The 27108-nt window shown below is 31.5% G+C and overlaps 1 protein-coding gene across 1 annotated transcript in view; it reads right to left on the minus strand.

Annotated features, from left to right (window-relative positions):
* The window catches only part of LOC145245752 (kinesin-like protein KIF11-A), a 79284-nt gene that overhangs the window by 19296 nt on the left and 32880 nt on the right, over positions 1-27108 (minus strand). Inside the window, exons 9-20 of the mRNA XM_080107351.1 lie at positions 25638-25734; positions 23478-23573; positions 23214-23302; positions 18897-18984; positions 17135-17323; positions 13669-13876; positions 12413-12585; positions 11090-11215; positions 8575-8742; positions 4984-5058; positions 1665-1720; positions 1173-1272 (exon numbers count right to left, since the gene is read on the minus strand). Of these exons, the coding sequence (XP_079963477.1) occupies positions 1173-1272; positions 1665-1720; positions 4984-5058; positions 8575-8742; positions 11090-11215; positions 12413-12585; positions 13669-13876; positions 17135-17323; positions 18897-18984; positions 23214-23302; positions 23478-23573; positions 25638-25734 (1465 nt within the window). The remainder of the gene's footprint in view (positions 1-1172; positions 1273-1664; positions 1721-4983; positions 5059-8574; positions 8743-11089; positions 11216-12412; positions 12586-13668; positions 13877-17134; positions 17324-18896; positions 18985-23213; positions 23303-23477; positions 23574-25637; positions 25735-27108) is intronic.

The raw sequence follows: 27108 nt of genomic DNA on the forward strand, positions 1-27108 counted from the left end.
CAAAAAAACGGAAGGTCACGCAGTAACAGGTATGTCGTTATAAATGTAACGTGAATTACTTGTAATACACACACGCACCCACAAACATTAGACGAGTCACAAGCCATTAACATATTTAGAACACAAGGACAATAAGCTGTTAAATACACAGTTAAGCACACAGCTAAATAAATATGTCTTGGATGTTCTATTCAGAAGAGGATGCCTTCATTTCAGGTGCGTGCTGTCAGAGGAGAGGGAGACAATGATAAAGTATATGTCAAGCAGACAAGAGTGTTATTGTCATTATCAAAAACTATTTGTTATTGTCATGGATATGTCAAAACACCGACATACACATAGAAAGACTATTAAATATACACTTAATACATAGACATGTACAGACACCCCGTATACAAAGAAAAGTAACTGTCCTCATAATTCTAACCACTAGACAATACACGAGCATCGATGACAGAAACATGTATACCTTATATACATTAGACATACAGAGACATGGTTACATATAAATGACAACACATTTGTTCAATTTGGTAATACAACTCAAGGTTGCCCTTATAAATCTGGCCCCTATCACTGTAGCTTCATTATGCTTCGGTGACACTATATCTTGTATATATAAATAAACGTGTGTGTGTGTGTGTGTGTGTGTGTGTGTGTGTATATATACACACACACACACACACGATTGCTGCATCTTTCCAGATCATTGCCGTCACATTGAGTTCTCCCCATCTCGTCGTCCATGCCATCTTAGATGACTCTGCACTCTCGCTGCAGATTTGCACATCTTGAAGATGATGTGGCATACAAATTGAGCAATTTCTGCTGGGTTAACTTCCTCTAGAGGCTGAAGAGTATTCCTATAAACAACCACATGTCTTCTCAAACCAGCAGTAGACTTGCAAACTTTGCTGCCTATTATCAGATCATTTGGTTTGGACTAATAGGCACAAAGTTAACCTGAACAGGAGTTTTGTGTGACTTAAGGTGGTTGACGTAGCCAGTTTTGACAGAAGCACTCATTCACAAGTGTTGCATTTCCAGCTCTGTATCATGGTTAAGACCATCAATTAAACCTTCGCTAAGCTCTCACTCCAGATTACTGTAGGGCCTGCTTTCTTTTCTCTACATACATACATATTTCATAAAAGATAAATTTGAAAATATACCTTTTCAATATGGCTAACACATGTGTCATAATACTCAGTCATACGAGTCTGTTCCAGATCTTTCTGGTCAGCAACATATTTTCGGGTGGTCGCTACATTTCTGTAATTGAAAAATAAATCTCAATTTAATGAAGAAAGCTGATAAAGAACAAAATTTGAAATTAAAAAATAAATTTATTTAAAAAAAAAAAAAAAAAATTAGCTTCCTGTTATCTGGTTTCTTGACAAATTTTAAATTCCTCATTAAAGTGACGCTTCTACTGTAGTAAAATTGATTTCAATATTTCTACACATGTATCAGCACATGAAATTATATGCGTGTGTGTGCATGATCACATAATATATATATATATATATATATATAAAACTATTTATATAAAAATAAATTTAAGTTAAGCATAAATAACACTCACACAATGCTAGAAAGGTTTTATAATAGTAAACAGTAAAAACAAGAAATTATTTCAGAAAAAGTTAAAAAGAATCCCTCACTTTTCCAGATCATCAAATACTGTCACCGCTTTCTGTGTCTTTATCAAACCATTCAACTAAAACAAAAAAATAAATAAATAAAAAACAAAAATCATTAGATTATAAATAAAAATTAAAAATAAGTTTATGGTTGAAGTATTTATGAAACACCTATAAAAGCATGATCAGAATGAGAGCATGCTCACCCACATGAATTAAATAAAGAATTCCACCCAAAATTCTGTACAGATTCCCAAGTTCGGTAGAAAGATTCCTAAGTTCGACAAGCTACACCTAAAGAAAGTAGGAGCTAACATTGATCAAAACATTATGAAAATTACATTCTAGAATAGTCGTATAAAGAATCCAAATAACCGATCATCATCTCCAAAATCCGGAAACATTTTTTAAGCAAAAATGGAAAAAAAAAAAAAATTTAACAGTGAAATGTGTAGGAATCAAGTTCTCTATGCAAGTGAACACACAAACATAAACTGATTACTTTAAAGCAACCACGATTATTACCCCTTAGCTCTGGTAATATCCTTCTTGGCCACAAGGGGGCGATACAGCCTACCTTCACATCCAGTTTTCTATCATATTTTCTCTTTTTGCTGAACCTCACAACAATGCAGACATGATGAAAAACAGTTCCTGGTTCCAAACCGATGTTCGACCTCTCATCAACGACTCTGGAGGCCAAAATGCAAGTAACATTACTTATACATCTTTTTTTTCTTTTTTTTTTTTTTACAAGATGGTCACCGCTTATCAAGGCCGGGAAGCCACTCAGGGATAAGGGTTATTGTAAGTACAGTACATTAGTGTGGAGATTTAATAAATCTCCACACTAATGTACTTAAGGGGGCGGTTCATCAGGAATTTGTTTACGTTGGACTTGAAGACATCCAGATTGTAGTCAGGTGGGAAACAGGCAGAGTTCAAGCTTTGTTCATGGAATCTACGTTTTGATTTAGGCTTAGATAAAGAGTGGAGAAAGTTTTTTGACAATGGATTCAGCTAGACGGGTGTTTTTCGTAAAAGATTGGCGAGGGGGGACCAGAGATTGGAGTTCAGACGAGCACCTGCCATGGAAATAACGATAAAACAAAGACAGGTTCGCAACGTCTCTTCTGTGGGAGAGAGGTTGCAGGGAAGAGAAAAGGGCATTCCCCACTAAGCCTCAAAGTCTATTTTGTACTCTGTCAAGGCAGGATAGGCTGTTTTTAGCAGCTCCTGCCCAGATATGGAAGCAGTATTCCATCCTTGGACGTACTTGGCTTTTATATAGATAGAAAATTGCATCAGTAGTGAGATATCTTCTGGAGCGGTAGAAGGATCCCACCATCTTTCTAGCGACCTTGGCAACAGACTTGATGTACGTGTTCCATTTCAGATCAAGAGTGAAGGTCAAACCCAGAAGCTTGTCAAACATGGGGCTTTTCCTAGACGAAAGCCATCCATTACAATTGATGCCAGATGGGGATCAGAGCGTTGATGATGTAAAGATAGGAGTTTGGTTTTAGATGCATTAAAGGTAACCAGCCACGTTTTCCCCCACTGAACCACTCGTTCGAGATCAGAGGAGAGAGAATCAGAGAGAGTTTTGTCATTTATAGCCTTTGAAGTGTTGCCGTAGATGGTCGTGTCATCAACATAGATGTCAATGAATGATTTAAGTATGTGTTTAGGGAGATCATTGATGTATATCAGGAAGAGAGTTGGGCCCAGGATGGACTCCTAAGGGGCTCCAGCATTAATACTGCAGGCCTCTGATTTTTGTCCATCTATCACTACTCTTATGAGCCTATCAGAGAGAAATGATTTAATGATTGAGAATATTTCCAGTTATACCGTAGCTGGAAATATTGTGAAGTAGGCCTTTATGCCATACCTTGTCGAAGGCCTTTGATATGTCAAGAGCAATTGCCCTAGAAAGGAAGCCTTGTCAAGAGATTCACTAATCCTATGAGATATAACCGTTAGCACATCTGCGGTAGATCTTGCAGAACGGAAATCATATTGTGTGTCACTAAGAAAGTTATTTCTGTTGAGATGGTTGACTATTTCTCTATTTAATATGGATTCCAGCAACTTACGCATGACACACAGGAGACTTATTGGTTTGTACTGAGAGGGAGATGACTTATCTCAGAAGTTCTTAAATACAGGGCATACTGACGAGGTTTTCCAGGGTGTTGGAAAGCACTTATTGTTAAGGCAACGCTTAAACAGTTTCGTAAGTATGGGAGCAAGTTCTGGTTGAAACTTTTTTAACAATATAATTGAGATGCCGTCAGGGCCAGTTGCTTTACTGGAATCAAGGTTCTTGATTAGCTTGGTGACCTCATGCACAGATATTTGTATGTTACCTAGCGTGTTCTGTGTTATAGGAGGAAATATGGGGAATTGATGGCCTTCGTCGCATAGAATAGAATTAGCTGCAAAGTTCTTGGCAAATAGTTTGGCCTTATCTGATGTTGACGAGATGACCTCACTTTAAATTTTTACAATTTTTAACTTATCTATGACGTGAGTAAATTTACTTGGTTGTAATTATAATATCGGCATATTTTTTGTCTTTATTTCTTGGCAAAGGAGACCATGTGACTTCTCTTTAATCTCCCACTTAATAGAGAATAATTTTGTCAACTACAAAGAAAAGGTGGCTTTGACATCTACAAATGTCTTGTTCATTATTCTGTTTATACAAGCAAAGGGACATAATTCAACAGTCATTATGATATCGGCTAAAAATCATTTACCAATTAAATTTGATTTTATAAAAACAAAAACATTGGATGAATTTGCTTAAATTTTAGTGTACAGCCTTTTTTTTTTTTTTTTTTTTTTTTTGATATTGTACAACTGGATAAGCACCAACAAGTGTTATAGGACATGGTTTAAGTAACACGGTTTTGGAAAATATTTGACTTTTATGGAGAAATACTTCAATCCATAGAGCTAAATTTTGAGTATAAGGCAAGCTCAGAATTACACCTCACCTCAGCAAAAAAGTTAAAATAGTTTTGAGTCATCCAAGAAGCTTCTTCCCTTTTATAGGATTTTAATTTAGAAATTTTACAGCACAAAATAAGTAAAAAAAGAAATCAAATCATTTCTAAAAAGAAGAAAAAAAAAAATGATGGGGTCCCTCTACACGAGTGAAAAATTTACTTTCACCATGACTAATGTTTGTGCAAAAATTTTTTTTAAATATGAAGCGTAGTTCTTAAGTACAAACACACAAACAGACAAATGGGAATAAATTACTAGGTCCAATCTCTCCTTTGTCGGGGGACCAAAAAGAGAAATGAAAAGAAAACTTAAACCGACTCACCTTTTCAGTTAATGTAGACGATTGTTTTCGTGTCTCTTGCATACATTTTATTATTTCCATGGCTTGGCACAAATTCTACAATTGAATGCAAATAAATACATTTTTTTTTAAACATTCATTTTTTACTGGATCAAAGTGATTATACAATGGATTAAGATGTAAAGTTGTTCCGTCCTCACAAAAACAGTTGATCACGACTACTTCTATCATAACAATTAGAGCATTGGGATCTCAAATGCATTTTAGGTTAAAAAAATTAAAACATGTTGAAATTAGTAAAAACTGCAAAACATTCTTTTTTTGAAAAGCAAATAATGTCTTCCGTGATAGAAGCACTGTTATAATTTTTAAATAAAATATGCATAAAATATGTTCATAAGCCAAATTACAATGTAATATGAAAATAAATTATTTGTTTAAAAGTAATATTTCAGAGATAGACTGCATCCTCAGAATTTTAGATATTTTTTTCTTTTTTCTTGCCATAGTGTTAAATTGAAAAAAAAAAAAAAAACAATTAGTAAAAAATTTGCGTGTTGTTTGTCTGTGGTGTTATTTTGAAATGCCTGAAGAATACACTTGCTGCAAGCGATAAGAAAAAATGAATAAAGGAATAAATGAAAAAAGGAAATAAAGGAATAACGGAAACAAGGAATAACGGAAACAAGGAATAAAGGAATAAAGGTAAAAAAGGTAAAAAAGGTAAAAAAGGTAAAAAAGGTAAAAGGTAAAAAAGGTAAAAGGTAAAAAAGGTAAAAGGAAAAAAAGGTAAAAGGAAAAAAAGGTAAAAGGAAAAAAAGGTAAAAGGAAAAAAGGTAAAAGGAAAAAAAGGTAAAAGGAAAAAAAGGTAAAAGGAAAAAAAGGTAAAAGGAAAAAAAGGTAAAAGGAAAAAAAGGTAAAAGGAAAAAAAGGTAAAAGGAAAAAAGGTAAAAGGAAAAAAGGTAAAAGGAAAAAAAGGTAAAAGGAAAAAAAGGTAAAAGGAAAAAAGGTAAAAGGAAAAAAAGGTAAAAGGAAAAAAAGGTAAAAGGAAAAAAAGGTAAAAGGAAAAAAAGGTAAAAGGAAAAAAGGTAAAAGGAAAAAAGGTAAAAGGAAAAAAGGTAAAAGGAAAAAAAGGTAAAAGGAAAAAAAGGTAAAAGGAAAAAAGGTAAAAGGAAAAAAAGGTAAAAGGAAAAAAAGGTAAAAGGAAAAAAGGTAAAAGGAAAAAAAGGTAAAAGGAAAAAAAGGTAAAAGGAAAAAAAGGTAAAAGGAAAAAAAGGTAAAAGGAAAAAAGGTAAAAGGAAAAAAAGGTAAAAGGAAAAAAGGTAAAAGGAAAAAAAGGTAAAAGGAAAAAAAGGTAAAAGGAAAAAAAGGTAAAAGGAAAAAAGGTAAAAGGAAAAAAGGTAAAAGGAAAAAAGGTAAAAGGAAAAAAAGGTAAAAGGAAAAAAAGGTAAAAGGAAAAAAAGGTAAAAGGAAAAAAAGGTAAAAGGAAAAAAAGGTAAAAGGAAAAAAGGTAAAAGGAAAAAAAGGTAAAAGGAAAAAAAGGTAAAAGGAAAAAAAGGTAAAAGGAAAAAAAGGTAAAAGGAAAAAAGGTAAAAGGAAAAAAGGTAAAAGGAAAAAAAGGTAAAAGGAAAAAAAGGTAAAAGGAAAAAAAGGTAAAAGGAAAAAAGGTAAAAGGAAAAAAAGGTAAAAGGAAAAAAGGTAAAAGGAAAAAAAGGTAAAAGGAAAAAAGGTAAAAGGGAAAAAAGGTAAAAGGAAAAAAAGGTAAAAGGAAAAAAAGGTAAAAGGAAAAAAGGTAAAAGGAAAAAAGGTAAAAGGAAAAAAAGGTAAAAGGAAAAAAGGTAAAAGGAAAAAAGGTAAAAGGAAAAAAGGTAAAAGGAAAAAAAGGTAAAAGGAAAAAAGGTAAAAGGGAAAAAAGGTAAAAAGAAAAAAAGGTAAAAGGAAAAAAAGGTAAAAGGAAAAAAAGGTAAAAGGAAAAAAGGTAAAAGGAAAAAAAGGTAAAAGGAAAAAAGGTAAAAGGAAAAAAGGTAAAAGGAAAAAAGGTAAAAGGAAAAAAGGTAAAAGGAAAAAAGGTAAAAGGAAAAAAAGGTAAAAGGAAAAAAGGTAAAAGGAAAAAAAGGTAAAAGGAAAAAAAGGTAAAAGAAAAAAAGGTAAAAGGAAAAAAAGGTAAAAGGAAAAAAAGGTAAAAGGAAAAAAGGTAAAAGGAAAAAAAGGTAAAAGGAAAAAAAGGTAAAAGGTGAAAAGAAACAAAGCCTGCTTGTAAAATTAATGAACATGATATTTAAAGAAAGGTTTTTGTAATTTATCCTTTCTATGAATCACTTAAATATACAAAGCTATTGCATATAAATAAAATTACAAATAACATCACAAACATTAATTCATTAAATGTTAAGAAAATAGTTAAAAACGTCGGATTTGAGTTTTTACTCCTTTACTCTAGATATCTGGTATTTTAAAAACTATGTTGTATTATTGACTGAAATAATAGCAAGTTGTTTTTAAGGCAATATAGGTATGATAAATAATAAAAATCATTTAAATAATTTGTTTTTGATATGGTCAATTCAAAATAGTTGCCATTCTCTTTAATTTGCTTGTTTTGTTTTACAGCATATAAACCCTTTTTGGTTTATTTAATCCAGAATCCAGTAATTTTTTAAAAAATTTTATGCTTCAAGTTCTTTATATCTTCAAATAAGTATTCATAGTGTTTAGTTTGAGTTTTTGTAATGAAAGGTTTTTTTTTTTTTTTTGCAGAACATGATTGAGTTTTTCAAAGGGAAAGGAAAAAACAATAACATCAGCATTTGATACATTTTAGGCCAAGAAGACAGTATCTTCAAAACGCCTGATTTGGTAGCTATTAATTTGGCACAAAATCTAAAACATTCAATGTCAATTAAGACTTATTATTTGACCTTTTATAATTTTTTTTACAAAACATAATATCAATATTATTTGTGTGTAGAAAATGTTCATTTTGATGTATATAATTACCAGGGCTGTGACAACAGAATATTCTTTTCATTCTTTTGACTCTCTGGTATATATCCGACACAGACACACTTAATCAACCGAGAACCACATCCGTCTATATAAAAACATAAAATATTAACGGATATATACTCAAGAGTAAAAACGATGAAAAGAATATGCTGTTGTCACAGCCCTAATAACTGTGTTTTTATTTTCTTTGTGGACTTTTTATAAAGATTTTCTACTTTTTATGTTATGTAGATTTATTATGCTTAAAAATTTGAAATTTTAAAGTCACTCATAAAATCTGGTCTGAACATTTTTGTATATTTTTTATCAGAATATATTTTAAAAAATGTTTACTTTTGTTAAATATCTTTTAAAGTATGAATCTAAGATAGTTACCAAAAATAAACGCAATTAAAACTTGTAAATAAATTCACTTTGTTTATTTCAATAATATTGAAACGAATTTTGACAGCAAATCACTTGGTTCGAAATTGCTTGAATAGCAAATAATCAGCAGCAGTAATTAGTCATACATAACTTAGTTGTACTTAAATAGTAAAACCCTTGTGTCAGTCGATTGATATTAGTTACGGAAAGACAAATTGATGAACAGACAACAATACTTACTTTTTCCAGGTCCTCATTACAGTCATTGAATTTCTCAGCATTTAGCTGAAATTCTTGGAGTTGATCCTCTTGCCAGGAGACGTGATTCTTTACCAAAGATGAATGGTTAGAAAATTGTTCGTTCAGACAATCCGACATTGCTTTCATGCGTTCCTCATGTTCATGTTTCTAAAAGAAAAAGTAAAACAAAGAAATAAAATAAAAATGAGCAACTCCACAGTTAAGTATCAAAATTTGTAAAAAGACCTTTTGCCAGCATTAAAATTCATTAAACAACAACTACATCTGACAACAATGCTTAAAGATTTAGTTAATATTTTAAAAAATAAAATGTGCACAAAGGACCTGAGGCATAATAGATAAATTACTTGGTACAATTCAGTTGTAAGTGACACTCTTCTGGAGGTTGAAGGTTCAATCCTCAGTCAGGCAATACTAAGAATACAATTGCAAATTACTTGGGACTTCTGCCCGATTATGGCTGATAGAATGAGAGCATGCTACTTTTATCGATTAAATAAACAGTTCAAAATTCTGTACAGATTTTCAAGTTGAACAGAAAGATTTCCAGAGTTTGACGGAAAGAAAGACATCTCTTCCCTCTCTCCTATCTGTTCACTGGACGCTTTAGCATTGACAATCTTTGCCTGAAGATAACTGCTGGTAACCCTTTGACAGCCTAAGAACTTTTTCAATTCTTCCTTTTCCTCGCTCAGATACTGTCCAACTTCCTGCCATTGAAATAAACCTTTTGGTCGTTTTGTTAAAAGATGTTTTATGTTTTTTTTTGTTTTTTTTCCATACTGCATTTGTGTTTACTAATATATTTATAGAGGTGCATCTCACATCTTTAAAACATTTTATTTTCCACACTATGCTTCCAGATTTATAGAAATCCATTCTTAATATGGAGAGCTCTGTTAACTATTCTGTACCTTTACAAAAAATTTGTCGAATAGTAAAAAAAAAAAAAAAACAAAAAATCTCATTTTTATATTTTTACTAAAATATGATCAATGTAATAAAAAATAGCCAAACAACTTTTCTACATGAAGCTAGTTTTATGCTTCTCATTTATAAACTATTTCACTCTAATGCAATATAAATTTAAAATAATTTTAATGAGTATCTACTTTGTGATACATGCTTCATTCATTGGAAATTTTATTCTTAAATTGCTTGGTAAATTTTATAAATTAAAATCTTGGAAACACAAAGTAAAATAAGGCAAACAGCAGATCTGGTGGTTGTCTAGAATTCGTCTATATTAAAAAAATAAACATAAATAAAAAAAAAAAAAATACAGAAAAATCTTTGCTGTATGTACTCATCACTAAACAAAAAGATCATATTCCAAAAGTCATGAAAATTAATCAAGTTGTTTTTTTTTTAAATTTTAAGAATTTAATAGAAAATGATAGGCTGATCTCGCAAGTTAGAATTATTATAGATATCTGTCCTTGTTTCTTTAAGATGGTGATGTGAGACAGTCCCTTTTTGCTTACTCATAAAATTTGATTTTCTTGCTCACTTATGTGATATCTGGAATACAAGTTTTGTCACTGGCACGTACATGATACAGATTTTTTTTCTTTTTAATATAATGGAAATTCTTTTTTTTTTTAATATAATGGAAATTCTTTTTTTTTTTAATATAGGGGGAATTTTTTTTTAATATAGGGGGAATTCTTTTTTAATATAGGGGGAATTCTTTTTTAATATAGGGAGAATTCTTTTTTAATATAGGGGGAATTCTTTTTTAATATAGAGGGAATTCTTTTTTAATATAGAGGGAATTCTTTTTTAATATAGAGGGAATTCTTTTTTAATATAGAGGGAATTCTTTTTTAATATAGGGGGAATTCTTTTTTTTAATATAGGGAGAATTCTTTTTTAATATAGAGGGAATTCTTTTTTAATATAGGGAGAATTCTTTTTTAATATAGGGAGAATTCTTTTTTAATATAGGGAGAATTCTTTTTTAATATAGGGGGAATTCTTTTTTAATATTAGGGGGAATTCTGAACAAGAACCAAAACAGGAAAAGACAAAGCAATGACAGAAAAAAAAAAGTGAAATAATACTTTTTCTTTATTACAAAATGGTGAAGATCTCACATCCCTGCCATTTTGTTACAAACCTTGCACATGGAATGTAAGGATGAAAAGACAAAATATGAAGGAAGCGAAAGTTATGAGGCTGGCAAAAATTAATCCAGGATGTACTCCCATCAGTATGGATGACCGTTGGTTCCCACGGAGCTCATTTAAACCTGAACATTTCATTTTATGTATGTATGAAAACCCCACCCTATTGGATAAGATATGCCTGATGAGGGTGCCAGTTTGGTCATCGAGAACCTAACCATGAAACAGGTGGAATGGATAGCAAGTAAAAATACAAGACAATAGTATACTCACTTCCTGCACAGTATGGATTCAATTATCACAAATAATTATAAAAAATAATTTGAAAAAAAAAAAAAATAATAAACAAAATAAAATGGTCAACTTACATGTTTCTCAGATTGCAGCTTAAGTTGATTCATGAAAGTTTTGATAGTTTGAAAACTTTCCATTTGAACCTGTAAAGCTGCCATCAATTCTTTATTGATGGCACTAGCATGGTCAATACCAACATTCTGAAAAATACAAAAAATTTGTTTTTCATGGAAAGTTCAAATAGCTTTTGTAATTGGAAAAAAATTGCAAAAAAGGATGCGAACCAAATTTTGCCATACTGAATTTATATTTTGGCCATGTTTCAGGAAAATCTAATGGATGGGTCAAACACTATGGGGCAAAAAGTATCATTTTTTACCTTTTTTGAGCCCCTGATGATGCTGAATCCCAGTGTAAATGGATAACGGTGCAGTTTCAGGCCTTAACACATGTATATTTGAGTTGACTACTGTCAAAAACCACTACATAGTCAGACATAAGTTTTTGTTGAGAAATATGAAAAAAAGAACCACAATAAGGGGCGTTTTTAGCACTAAAAAAATCACTGGGGGTGCGAACTAGAATTTTTCCAGGGTCACCTATACTGGATTTATATGAAGAACAATGGGCTCCACATTTTGGCCAAGTTTCAGAAAAATTTAATGGATGGATCAAAAGTTATGGAGTTAAACATGTAATTTTTGGCCATTTGAGAGCATTTTTGACCTCTTGAGCCTCTGGGGACGCAACAGGAACTTTTGCATAAAAATTTTTTTTACTGTGCACATCTATTTAATGAAATATAATTTGTGGCAAAATTTCAGGAAAAACTAATGGACGGTTATCTGGCAATCATCCGGAATAATGGATGCATGGATGACACTGAAAACACAGGTTCCTCTCTGATAAATTGGAGGACCGAAAAACAAGAATGAGGCTGAGAAAGTAAGATTCAAGAAAATTAAACTTATGGCAAATAAAAATATTGATATTGTTGGAGAAATGCATTTTAAATGACAATGGAATAATAAATGAACAGGATATGAAGGTTAGGGTTAAAATGATGCAAATTGTTGAATATTGATTGAGTTTTCATCAGACCATGCAAATTAAGCAATTGTTGAAGCAATCTGGTTCAGCAATAAAAATTGAGAAAGAAATGGTATGAAGAAGCTGTAAGATGCAGAAAGAAAGGCTGGAGGATGCTCAGGCATTGTTGCAGAAATGTTGAATGATGCAAGCATTGAAATGAAATGATTTGACAAATCTGATCATAAAAAAGAAGTTAAACTTGGATGAATGCTATGGAAAGTAAAGATTTTAAAATTAATGTTTGAGAAAAAAGAAAAAAAGGAAAAAAAAAGCAATCTCAGAAAAAATTAATTTTAAATTCTTACCACAGATTCTTCAACTTCGTTTTTGGTTTCTTCTAACCATGTTGTAGTTGCAGTTAATTCATTCTTTTTGTCCTCCTGCATTTCAGCAACATGTTTTTTCACCGACTCCACCATGTTCAACTGAGATTTAAGCATATTTTCTGAATGGTTCTTGACAACTTCCATCAGCAAATCTACAAAAGACATTTAGGGGAGGATAAGAAATTGCACATAAATCTATATATTTCTTTTAAAATGTATGTCTGTCTATCTGACCATTCCACTTTCTCAGAAACTACTGAACTGATCTGGATGAAATTTTGTATGGACCTTTGTTATGATAAGGTGCAATGAACTAAGTATTATGGTATCCGTTCGATGCAGTTAAGAATAAACAGGGATTAGTCATCACAATACCACATTTATTCTAGAAGTTTTCTCAGAAACTACTAGATTGATCTGGTTGAAATTTTGTATGTAGCTTTGTTATGATATGGCGCAGCAAACTAAGTATTAAGGTATCCATTATATGTACAGATAGGGATTAATAGTTCATATTTAAGACAAAAAAATGATAAAAAATTTAACCATATCCAACCATCAATTAGAAAAGGGGGAAAGAATCAGCATTAAAAATCAATAGATGTCAATAACTTACAATGAAAAAACTACTCAAAATAAGTAAACAAAAACCGTCAGGCTTGTTTTTCTGTTCAAAAATAATCTTACACGATAAAGGGGAATAACTCTTCATCACAAGATTAAAAAAAAATTAAATTCAGAAGATTACTAATGTTTGTATTAGATTAATCAGACTCTTGTTCTCGTCTTGAGTATTATCAGCACAATGTTTTAGCCGACCTTCGACGTTCATCAGGTGTGAAAGTCACCATATTTTGACAGAAAAGGAAGGTGGGGGCTAGTTCTGCACTCTAAGGTTTCAAATTTTTGGATCTAGTTAGAAGTAAGTTCACACAAATTATAGACATAATTAAATTATCAGGGAACCCTACATGTATAATTTCTAACTTATGACTAAATTTTTAATTAAATCCATCAACCAATTGTAAGTTTTTACAAACATAATATTTACGAAAAAGAGGTTGCTGGTTTCAGTATGGTTAATCATGTATTATCTGTTTTTTAACCAGATTTTTTTATTTTTTTGAGATGTTAACATTATGAGTGATAAAAGATAAAATAAAAAATGTTTAATTAATCTAAATAATACAAACGTTCATACCTCATCTAAAAAATTCAGAATTGTAATTACTTACCAAATTTAGCTGAAATGTCAGTATAGGACTGAGACACAGTGCCTAACATGGCATCATTCAGTTGATGCATTTCACGCACAGACTTCTGAAATGTTTTGTGAAATTGTTGCGTCACAGATTCATTATTGCTTTCAACGATTTTTTTCCGATCAAGTTTGGCATGTAGACCTTCCACATCTAAAGTCGACTCATTAGCAGTGGACAGCAGCTGCAGAAACAAAACATTTGTAGACTTTAAAGTTTTGAAAACTACATCGACTTGGTAACACTTAACTGTGAAAGAACAATAAAAATGTGATATGATACACACAAACAAAATAAGTTCAAAAGCATAAATTCGCAAAAGAGATATTTCATATATATTTAAAAATTGAAATTTACATAGATAGTAAAACATAGAATGTTTAATATTTTTCTTGGAGAACAAGGAGGAATTATTAGCTGAAATATTGAGCAAGTCCAAATCAATAATTTAAGTGAATTATCCACAAGTCTGAAAAACCATAATCCAAACTTCCCTACTCAATTGCAAAAATTTCGTTTAATTAAAAGTTTTATTCATAAAAGTCAATATTCATTTTTTTTTTTTTATTGGAGAAAGTTCAGTGAGAAATGTCAGGAGTATTAAAATATATAAGTTTATAGATTTGTTTGCAATCAGCCGATGTCAGTGTGGAAGAGTTAGATGGATTTTGTGTGTGTTAGTTCCCGAATACATATGATTATGATCGTGTGTGCATGAGAATTATACTATTTTAGCTTTCCTATCGCCCAACAGTGAGAGAGACAGATTTTTTTACAATTGACTTCATAAACTCACTTGTTTTTTTATACGAGCTGACATTACATTTTCCTTTGAGATTGTCAAATTATTGCTGATCACTTAAAGCATTCCTACACAATAATAATAAATCTGTTCATAGCTATTTTTGTATTGTTTTTCAGTGTCCCCTTGAGAAAGCCATTCTTTTTTTCCACAATGAACTGACCTTATGTCACTTTGTTGTTATGGATAGCCACAACATTTTTTTTTCTTTTCATACCAGCCAGGAAATCCTTGCCATATTCGGATTTCAGGGTTTGGTTCAATTTTTGTCTGAAGAAAGGTTTAGTTTAACTTGATCATGGTCATCTTCCCAGAGATTAATTCCTCTTTCAAGGCGTGTGTGTGCGTGTGTGTGAAAGAGAGATGGTTTGATAGTTTGTCGGAGACCTGTTTCCAATTCAAAACAATCTTAAGCTTAATGGTTGACCCAACATACACATTTTCTTTTTTATATACTCTCAAAACTCAGTTCTTTTTTGCCTAGCACATTTACATAAACCAGTTTTAGATCTATATTAGCTTAGCACAGTTATCTGGCATTGCATGGTGCAAAAGTGTACAGATTTCTATAAAAACTCCTATCTTGCCTTCTTTCACCCGTTTTTTTCCATCCGACTCCCCTCCTTCCTCTTTCTTTTCCATCCAGCCCATTCCTCTCTCTGGACACACATGCAGACAACTAGCTTTTATAGAATTTTTCAAGGAATGAGTTAGCAAAAAGTGATTAACTCTTTAATTAAAATGTCAGTTACCTCCCTTTAGTTGGTACATCAATTGGTTGGAAACACCAACCCATACCCATTCCTACAACAAAATCTGTGCCAGTTTAAAGTCAAAGAATGAATATTTGGTGCAACTACACTGTAATAGCAAAGTTCGAAATTTTTAAAATAGAATTTCAAGGAAAACCAATGGTGTCTACTTAATTATCATGTTACAGTAATCAATATATCAAAAAATTACAAAAAAAACTATTTAAGAAAACATTTTACCATATATATATATATATATATATCTATAAATATAAAAGCGAAAATGTGTGTATGTATGCGTGTATGTATGTAAGTATGTATGTTCGCTTTTTGTGTATGTCCGAGAAAGGCTTTTTTTCCGAGAAGCGATCAGTTGACTCATTCTTAAAACTTTTTATATCATGTCTAAATGATAATATCTACGAGTTAACAACGGGGGTCGCCTGTCTATTTAATTTGCTCAACTTTGAAAACATTTTTCGATCGCCACATGTGCATTAAGCTTTTTCATATAATAAAAGCGAAACTAATTCTGGCAGCATTTTTCCAGAAACGTCCGAAAGCAATCAGCTTTGATCAATGTGAAGTTTCTCCTTATATCAGACAATTGCTATTCAATTTGGACAATCCCCTTTTTATGGGGAGCTGGTTTTCCCCCCCCCCCGCAACATCTTGGAAAAACAAAAAAAATAAAAATAAAAAATCCTGCCCCGCAGTTAAAGTTGACCTCATTAAGTACGGGCACCTGCCAAGTTTTAATATTTAAATAAATTCAAACATGTTTCCGTTACTATTTTGTGGTGGCCCATTGGTTAACATCGCACGTTTGTTTTTACACTTTAATTTCCAACTTCAGTTCAAGGGTTCGATCCTTCATACTTACCTACCAAAACTTTTTTTTTATTTTACCCCCCCCCTCTGACACAAACATCTGGGTGTTTTGCTTTACCTAAAACCACACACACACACACACACACACACACCTCCAAACACCCGGGAACTGCCGGCTACTCCCCACTATTATATATATAAAAAACAAAACGGCCGCGCCCGTTTTTGTATGTCCAAGAAAGGCTTTTTATTGCGGGGTTCTCGGGGATGCGGTGGGGTGGGGGGATTACTATGCATTAAAAGTCTTTATATACCCTCTAGATCATAATATGTACGATTTGCAAAGGGACGTCATGTCTAGATTTATTTTGATCGACTTTTATAAAATTCACGCTATTTCATTGTGTCGCCTGTTTGTTGGGCTTTTTAGTATAAATAAAGTGAAACTAACGAGCGAAGCTAATTCCCCGACCTTTCCGCCGGGGACGTCCAGAAAGCAAATCAGCTTTGATCAATGTGGTGAAAACTATCATATCAGACAATTACTATTCATTCGGACTGGTTTTCCCCCCACCATGTTGAGGAAACAAAACAAAACCAAACCAAAAAATCTGCCTCTCAGCCAAATTTAAGTGCGGGATTTCATCCGATGATGGCGTGAAGTTTAACCTCATTAATTTTTCCCACCTGTCACTTAACATCTTAATGGTTTAATTTTAAACACTATAATTGCTGCTGCCCCCATAGCGTTAAGGTAAGTCATCATACTTTTTTTTCCACCTTTGCCTCAAGGATTTGGGTTCGAGCCTACCTGCCTACAAAAACTTCTTTTTTTGTTTTTGTACACTTCCAAATACAGGGATCCCCACTAAGTTTTAACATCGTTCGTTTTATTCCCCCCCCCCCCAATTTTTTTTAACCTTGTTTTCTTCTTTTTATATTTAAACAGGGTTATTACTTTGCTTCGATTTACCCCCCCCTCCTCACTCACACACACACACACACACACACACTTCTAAAAACCCCTGCTAGTCGAGCAAGAAAACTTAGAACGTACCTGTTCTGCCTGTGAAAATAACTCTTTTTCGGTCTTTCCAAGTTCATTAACCAAAAATTTCTGCTCTTCACATTCAGTTTTTTTTTCTTCTAAAACCACTTTAGTCTCACCCAGTTCAGTCTCTGTTTGATGAAGCGTATTGGTAGTCTTCTCCAACTGACGATCAGTCTTTTCAAACAGCTCTTGAATCTAAACAAAAAAGATTGTAACATTATCTAAAATATACCTGGAATCTAAGCATAAAATATGCCATTAGAATAGGTAAAAAATATGAGTTCATCAGAATATATACACAAACACACATATATATAAATTTTGAAAAAAAATCCAAGCCCAATGAATACATTTTATTAGGTTCTAAAGCATATATAGTGTAATATAATAATTTTCCAAAGTCGAAATATCAAGTTTTCTCAGTTGGTCATTTATTACTTTTCAAAAGGTATCCATTACAATATTGTTCCATATTGCAAGTTTGCAAAATTATGCCATTGCTATATATTTAGTACATACTCTTCAGATGGTTTACCTTAAAAAAATTATAAAAACACCATTGTGGACAACTTGCATTGTTTATATACATATATATATATATATATATATATATATATATATATATATATGTATATCTTATTGGCAGTGTCATTTGGTTATTTTGATACTTTAGGATCAACAAATTTTGTTACATCATACACCTGTTGTGGATGAAAGATTTTATTTGATAAACCATTTACTTATTATAGCTTTAAAAAGACTATCAGACATCATTCTACAGATATTAGACTGTTGTTTTGGTAATTTTTATATTTTGCATTTTAATTTTATGATTATATACAACTACGGTTTAATAGATCCTTTAAATTCTGCATTTTCATGCTTGACTCATTAACACCATATAGTTTCACATACCTGTACTTTGAAATAATTCTCTTTTCAATTTAACTCTAAATTTCATATCTTATGATTATTATTTGTATATTGATCAAGGAATTTCTACAACTCATTAATCACCAAGTAATATACTACATAAAACATTTAATAAAAATACATTAAAATTAAGCCATAGCTGCACTGAAAACCTAGAAAGGATATAATAAAGCAACACAAGAAAATATTGAAAAGCAATGGTACAAGCATTGATATTCATGATAATACAATAATTGTAATTGCCAAAAATCAAATGTATGCCCCTTACAGAACAACTGCCTTACTCCTTACATTCTAATTGAAGTGTATAAAAAAAAAAATTTAAAAAAAGAGAGATAATAAAAAGGGGTGTTTATTAAGAATGAAACCTATTTTAAAAAACTAAATTGCAGAAAAATCTTTATGATGTACGTGTCATGGAACGAAGACGTCATATTCCAAAAATCATAAATTGATCAAGTAATTTTTTTATATAGAAAATTTTTTTTTTTAACAATTTTTAGCAGTTGTAATGGGGAATAGTAGCTATTATAAGGCTGATTTTGATCTCCATAGTTCAAATTAAGTTATCTCGACCTCATTTATAAAACATGGATCAAAACAAAACGTCTTGTTTAATCACAAAATTTGATTTTCTTAAAAAAAAAAAAAATTTTTTTTTAAATCTACTTGATCAATTTACATGATTATTGAAATATGTCATCTTTGTTCTGTAATGGGTATCATTTTTAAGAATTTTATGAAGTTCTTTTTAATTAGGTTTGAATTCTAAATAAGTATCAAAGAAAGAGAGAGAATGTAAAGAACATCTGTAAAAGGAATTTCAAACCCTTACCTTAGTTTGCTCGTCAACTAAAACAGTGATTTTGTCTTCCATTTCCTTAATCGCCATTTCCTGATCCTTTATTTTTTCAGTCATCATGCTGGAAGAAATTAAAGAATTAATCACAAAAAACAAAATTATTTTAATTGATAAATTTTAATGCACTAAAAAAAAAAAAAAAAAAAAAAAAAGTCATGTTAGTTGTCAGAAATATTCTAAGAATTTCACCGTCTTCTCTTTCGCCACATCACACTGTAATCTTGAAAAATAACTTTCAATTCATCCATTTTTTTTTTTTTAAGTGCCCTTATCTCAGGTTTGTCATTTTTTTGTAAAAATTTTAAACACTATATTTACCCATTTCTTAAGAAATTTTAATAAAAACAGAATAAGAAACAATCTCCAAATGAATTAATTTGATTGTATTGTTGGTTTATATCTGCCTTTTCCATTTATCTATACATATGCTTAGCATTAAGTGTTTTAATATTCATAATCATTATTGTGTATGTGTATATGTGTACACATGCAAACAGCAAGAATCTTGGGTTGGGACTCACTTCCTTTAGTTTTCACTTTTCATGAGAAATGTTTCTCAGTTGCAATTTATTCAGCTGACACTTATTGTTGGCTAATTTTTTTTACTTTGAAATTTTAATTTTTTTTTACATCAGGTGGCTTCATTCTTTGTCTGGAGTGATTTCAATCAAAAAAAATTTTTTAAAGTCAAAAAATTTGTTTTCATGAAAATTCATGTAAATCCAAGTAATTTGTTCATCTCTACAAAAAAAAAAATCTTTCATTAATTCATTCATCACTAATTTCTCTACTTCTAATATTTGGCATCCTATTTGTTTTGGTAACATGGCCACGTCTGGATAGATTTGTGACCAGATGGGGCACCAGACAACGCTGGGAGGATCTGGCTAGTGGATTGAGAGACAGCCGGTCTCCTGGGTGATCCCTTTAACACGAATTCAGATTTCGCATGGTTGAATCTAATGATGATGATGGTGAAAAAAGGAGGAATGTGTTCTTAACAGATAATCAAAATGATCCCCCCCCCCCAACAAAAATGGATAGTCAAAGGGTGCCTGCACGTGAAATGGAAATCAAAAATAATTTCCAAGCAGGAAAGGTTAGCACTTATGTTAATTAACAAACCTCTAAAGAGAATAAGGTAATCGCCTGTCAAGTGACCACAGTAAGTGGTAATTGACCACAAAAACCACTTGAAGGACGAAGGCAAGAAAATTGGTTATTGCAAGACAGACTGGTGATCATAAAATCCAACTTAAGGAATACGACAGCTGATAGTGAAACTATAAAAGTCGCTAATCCACGGGGCATGGATATTTATTGCTTTTACCAAAATAATAATTTGGTTTGCCATGACCACCGGTGAATTCAAATAAGGAGAGGAAAACCTTTTTTTCTTCTTCAATAATTTTAAAGGTCGTTTTTTTTTTATTTCTTTTTTTTCTTCTGCATCAGGGCGTTCGGAGGTTGGTGGGAAATACTTGGACCTCCCCCCACCTTTGGGAGGCAGAACGTTACTGGACCCAGAAAAAGGACAGCTTCTGATTGGTTGACGGCCATTTGGGACGTATTGGGTGGCCGGAGTTACAGCTGACCAATTCTAATAAAACGTTAAGCGAAGACATCTGAACGACACTCTGCCATGCGTCTTCGGCGACCCTCCCCCCAATTGCAACCTGGTTGAGACGCACCTGTTTCTTTTCTCAGTCGAATTTTTTCCCAAGTGTAAACTGACGATAACAGACGAAGAACTTTGTTAGCGAATGCCAGCCCCTAAAATTTGTATAAGTGATTAACGTGTTTGTGAATATACTATTTGTAACATTGAAGAAAATTATTTTACGTTATGAAAAAAAGTTAATCTTCGACTTCTTTCGTTTTTTGGAAACTGCCGTTTATTGGAAGTGCAGTCTATTTTCAGATCGGCCCTGTTGACAGTTTGGAAGCCGGATCAAGATTGGAAATAAGTGAGCGAACCACTGGACGGAGACAAAAGGTGATGCCACAGAGATTGCAACCAGTTGCACCTTTCTTTCAAGCCTGTGCATCTATGCCGGCCGTGTAGAGGTTACAGATTCAACTAATCATTGAATAAAAATGTCACATTAGTTCCCCTCCTTTATCAGGTTTTAAAATATTAACTGAAAAATAAACGGTTCTTTTTTTTTTTTTTTTTTTTATTATGATAAAATTCAAAAACTGAAATATGGAATTTCAAGTGAAACCAATGGTATCTACATCTATATTACAGTGATATGAATTGTCATGTCACAATAATTAACATATCCAATAGTTACAAAAACCGATAAGATAGAGAATTAATTATTAATGAAAACAGTTTTTGAAGACAATTAGTGAAAATTGAGTCTTGGAAAAAAAGAAACTGGAGAGTTCTAATTGTAACAAAAGGGAGGTATATATTTATGAATTTATTATTCTTATATCAGTAGGGGCACTCATCAGTATAAAATATGTATAAAAACTAAAGCAACAAAAAAACCATATCAACCTAGAGGTAGTCCGTTTCACCGACGCTCTAATACATTTACAATTTTGGAAAGTTCTTTTTGAAAAAATTATTTTATAGCTATCATCACACATTATGTGCTGCATATATAATCATCCATTATCTAGAGATCTATATTTTTTTTTTTTAAATGAGTATAAAATGTGTAGCGTTCTTAGTGAAGTGGTATATTATAAAAATTTAGTTCAAGTATTGAACTATTGAACCATCTAAAAGAATTTTGTGTTATTAATATTTATATTTCAATACAAAAATTAGAAACGTTTTATTTCAATGGTGTAAAATATATATATCGATAAATATATGTATAATATAATGTGAGATTTAGGAGATACGTGAGGACCAGTGACCCCTATCCGCCCTGATGGACACAGTAGCTAGGAATCGAAAGGTGCTACCTCTACCAAAGCTTCCTAAACTGAGGAAACTGCTTGACATAAGACTGGCAGGAAAGGATACCAGACACAGAAGTCCTCACTCGTGCTGGGCTCCCAAGCATCCCCACTATCCTGATGAAGGTTCAGCTTTGCTGGGCTGGTCATGTAGCCCGCATGCCAGACTACAGACTACCCAAGAAGCTTCTGTTTGCTGAGCTTCAACATGGCACATGCTCCCATGGTGGCCAAAGAAAACGATTTAAAGACACTCTGAAGGCATCACTGAAGATCTTCAATGTAGATCCGTCATCATGGGAGCAGACAGCTTTAGATAGAGCCAAGTGACTGACTACTGTTCATAACGGCGCCTTCAAATATGAAAGCTACCGAAAAGTTACTGCAGATAAGCGCAAAAAGGATAGGAAGGACAATGTTTTGAAACTCTCGACATCTGCTATGATTCCATGATTCCCTGTTCCCACTGCAATAGAACTTTTCAAGCAAAGATTGGGCTTATCAGCCATATCCATACTCACGATGATCAGATGGTCCTCATTGTTTCGACAGACAAGCACACATAATATACCACCCACCTAGCCGAAAACACTCAATTTTCCTGACTCTTTATCTGTGCCTAAATCAAAACGTAGATTCCATGAACAAAGCTTCTTTCTTTAAACTGCATGTGTTTTAATGCGTTTTATTTTTGTAAACTGTTTCGACCATTTCTGGTACTTACGGTTTTGCATCCCAAATTATTTATTGCAAAAAATGCATTTTGTTTTTAGTCAACAAGAGTTATATCCCTCAGATTTATTTGCCACTGGTGCTTGTTCAGAATTCCCTCCATGAAAAAAAACAAAAAACAAAAATTCTATATGATGTACGTACCTGTAATGGAAAGAAATATTTTGCACACCAAAAATCATGTAGTCAAGTACTTTTATTTTTAAAATAAAAAAAAAAAGATTTTATAGTTAAACTACCAGTGATAATCTGATGATGCTATCTTGAAAATATTTGAAAGAAACAAAGGAGATAACTTAAGATTTTAAAAGGCCATTCTTAACATGTTCATTGGAAAAACTTAGATTTCACTTAAAAATGGTTTTCTTATTTAAAAATAAATACTGGATCAGTTTATGATTTTTTTGGTGTACAATATTTTCTTTTAAATCAAGGATACAAATTTTTCTTTGTTTTTTTCTTCCATAGGTGAAAGCAAAAAGTGCTGTTCCTAGTCCTATCATTAGATTACTAAACAAAAAAAAACTCTAAAAGGATTTCCGAGGATAGAACTGCTCAAAGAAATCAAATTGCAAACTTGCAATTATGAAAAAAAAGCATTTTAAAAAAATAAATAAAAAAGAATGTACTTAGACTCACTTGTAATTCTCTTCTGCCAAATAAATTCCATTTTTCTCACGTGCAGCGGCAAGGTCTTTCTTCAAGGTTTCAATTTCACAGGTGTACTCCTACGGGTAATAAATTAAAAATAATTCTCAGAAAATGTATATAAAAATGAATATGTTTTGCAATAAGTGGACCAAAGAAAAACTTGACATTTAGTTGAAAGAAAAAAAAAGTAAATATCTATAATATAAAAAAATAAATAAATAAAACAAAATATATCAAAGTCACCAAACTTACCTTCAAGAGTGCTTTCTTTGTAAGTTTCTGGTTAATTTCAGGTTTATTTTGGATATTTTTTGCCCTATGAGCATAATCCAAAGTGCTCAAAGTTTCCTAAAAAATTAAATGAAAATCAATTGATCAATTCCTAGCTAAATACCTGGGCTTACAGTTAACTTATCAATAAAAAGCAAAACCTTTTTAACAAATAAAAGATTTTACTGTCATCCATTTTAAAAATCTATTTTGTTTATCACAGTTTGAACTCAACCTTGAAGTTGATTTCATTTTATCCACAAGACTAGGACTACTTAGAATGACTTTCTGGGATTTATAACTCTTTATAATGTAACATTTTTATTCAAGTTGAATCTATCCAGATGTGGCCATGTTACCAACGCAAACAGGATGCCAAATATTAGAAGTAGAGAAATTATTGGTAATGATAAAAATGTAAAGATGAATTTAAAAAAAAAAAAAAAAAAAAAAGCAATCAAATTAACTTTTATATTCAGATAATTTCCTCATTATCAAAAGACTTCTTTAGAAAAGATGAAAGTATTTTAAACTTTAACAAATAACAGACATGAAATAAATGAAAGAGAGGGGACAATAGAAGAAGAGATATAAGAAAAATGAAAGAAAAAGACAAAGCAGGTGGGTTAAGTCATTTTCAAACTTACAAGGGAATATGGGCAAAGAAAAAAAATAACAAAAATCAAAGAAAAGGAAAACAAGGAATAAATTTTATGTTGGGAGATAAGTAGAAATACATCAAGCACATAAAAGAATCTTTTATTTAATTCTTAGAACAGAGTTATTATACCAATGTAAACCTTAGACATGGTCAACTAATCAGGCAATTTGATGTGATAATTCACTAAAAAATTTTTTTATAGCTTTATACAAATAGAAATGAATAAAAGCTTAAGCGAATAGACCTTCTACTGCTTACATTTGACAGGCCTGTCAGCTCACAGCTCGCAAGAACTGCTATCATACAACAGTGTGCACACATACACACGCGTCAATTTTTCTCCTTTTTAACAAAAAATAATTTATGTGTCCGGACATTTGAACAAGTAACATGATCTTTCAACTGTCATTCTCACAACCATATTCACATTCCATTTTAGAGTGAATCTTAGGATTCATCTGCAAAAAGAAATTGATACAAATACGTTTGCCACTATCGCATTTTTACCTAAGGTCATATTGCACGTTAATGTTGTAATTACTTATTACAATTATTCCTGTAATCATTTGCCCTTTCTTAATTGTTGGTTGCCATTTTGCGTTCATCTTTATATTCGATTTATGGAAGAAGTCACCGTATCCTAGCTAATACCCCGATTCTTTGAGTTTCCTCATTTTCCAGAAGATAAAGATAAATATGAATCATGTATATTGCTAACTTCACAGCAACAAAGTGCATATTTACCCAGACAAACTACTTGCTTGGAAAGTAGCCTGCACCAAATGGTGTAGACTACACTGAAGACCTCAATGAAAATATAGGTCTACACATAATATCTGAAAATTATTTTCATTGAAATATGTTTATTTACATCAACTTTTTTATATAAGTACACTAAATTAAAATAAATGTTTATTTCCAAAAATTATTAATATTGAAAGTAATTTTGTTTTAAATATAATAAATTCAAATAAATAAATAGAAAATAAAATGAATACATGTTTACTTAACATTGCCTTAAACTATGGATTTTTCACATAAATTAAATGTAATGAAACATTTGCTACGCTGTTTAGTGTGGGTCACTTTCAGAACAGGAAGTCAGTTTGTATTGTTTAAAATCTTCGGACTTATGTTCTCATCTTGAGTGTCATTTTCACATTCTTTTGTGTCAATGTAACCTCAGATCTTCACGTGTATCTTGTCGAACTTGAGAATCTGCATGGAATTTCGAACGAAACCATTTAATCCATGGGGATATATTCCTCTCGTTCCATCAGCCATGACTAGGTAGAAGTCCTAAGCAATTCACAATTATATTTTTGAGTGTCTGAAGATGTTCAATAATACGAATAATCGATCCTCATCTCCAAAATTTTTTAAAAGCCATTTCTTTTTATAAATATGCACTTGTATCACCTCATCCTTAGAATTGATGAGTGCTACAATACTTTTTTAAATCAATAAGAATTTCAACTCACTTCAAGGTTACATGCTGCCGGGGAAATGGTAGCAATTATTGAAGTTTTCGTCTTACCACCCAGAGAATCTTGCAAGAGCCGTGTTAATTTGCTTTCCCTAAAATAAAGTCAAAATAAGATCATGGTTCAAAAGTCAAAATAAGATCATGGTTCAAAAGTCAAAATAAGATCATGGTTCAAAAGGCAAAATAAGATCATGGTTCAAAAGTCAAAATAAGATCATGGTTCAAAAGTCAAAATAAGATCATGGTTCAAAAGTCAAAATTAGATCATGGGTCAAAAGTCAAAATTAGATCATGGGTCAAAAGTCAAAATTAGATCATGGGTCAAAAGTCAAAATTAGATCATGGGTCAAAAGTCAAAATTAGATCATGGGTCAAAAGTCAAAATTAGATCATGGTTCAAAAGTCAAAATTAGATCATGGTTCAAAAGTCAAAATTAGATCATGGTTCTAAATTCAAAATACGATCATGGTTCTAAATTCAAAATACGATCATGGTTCTAAATTCAAAATAAGATCATGGTTCTAAATTCAAAATAAGATCATGGTTCTAAATTCAAAATACGATCATGGTTCTAAATTCAAAATAAGATCATGGTTATAAATTCAAAATAAGATCATGGTTCTAAATTCAAAATACGATCATGGTTCTAAATTCAAAATACGATCATGGTTATAAATTCAAAATAAGATCATGGTTCTAAATTCAAAATAAGATCATGGTTCTAAATCAATAGATTTTATTATAGGAAGATTATAGAAAAATTATGTATAGTTAACAAGTTAAATAAAATACAAAAGGTTATTTATCTTCAAGAAATTTACTATAGGACTACACATAAAAAATTAAACAGCAAGATACTGAAGTCATATTAGTCCATTGCATCAGCCCACAATAGGTACAGTAAAGAAGTATATGCCGTAAGTTCAGGTTGAAAAGTACAAGGAGTGAAAAAGGGTAGTCCATAACTCTCACTTCACAAGAAAAAACAAAAATAAAGAAAGATATTTATAATATACATATCCATAACAGAAAGAAAATATTTCATATTCCAAAAATCACATGAATTCATCAAGTACTTTTACCTTTATAAAGAAAATCATTCTGAAGAGAATTTAAGTTTTTCCAATGCCACCCTTCCCCATGTTAAAATCTCTCAAAAATTTGGATTACTTGGAATTATCTCCCTACAAAATAGCATCAAGAGATCGTAAATTGTCGCTTCGCCAGAAAATTTAATTTGTATTTTTTATTTTTAATGAAACTTCTCCACCAATTTTGATGACATTTTTTTTTCCATCACAAGTATGTACACTTAAGATTTTTTGTTATTTTTGTTTTTTCATTGGGGGTTATGTACTTCCATTGCAGCTTAAAAACAATAAAGTTCAGAATACAAATCATGAAAATATCAAACCAAAAATTATTTATTAAAGTCTAGATTAAATAAACGTCCTTGGCCGTTATA

Source organism: Euprymna scolopes, chromosome 23 (assembly GCF_053919585.1).
Source record: "Euprymna scolopes isolate OS-2025 chromosome 23, ASM5391958v1, whole genome shotgun sequence".
Lineage (NCBI taxonomy): Eukaryota > Metazoa > Mollusca > Cephalopoda > Sepiida > Sepiolidae > Euprymna > Euprymna scolopes.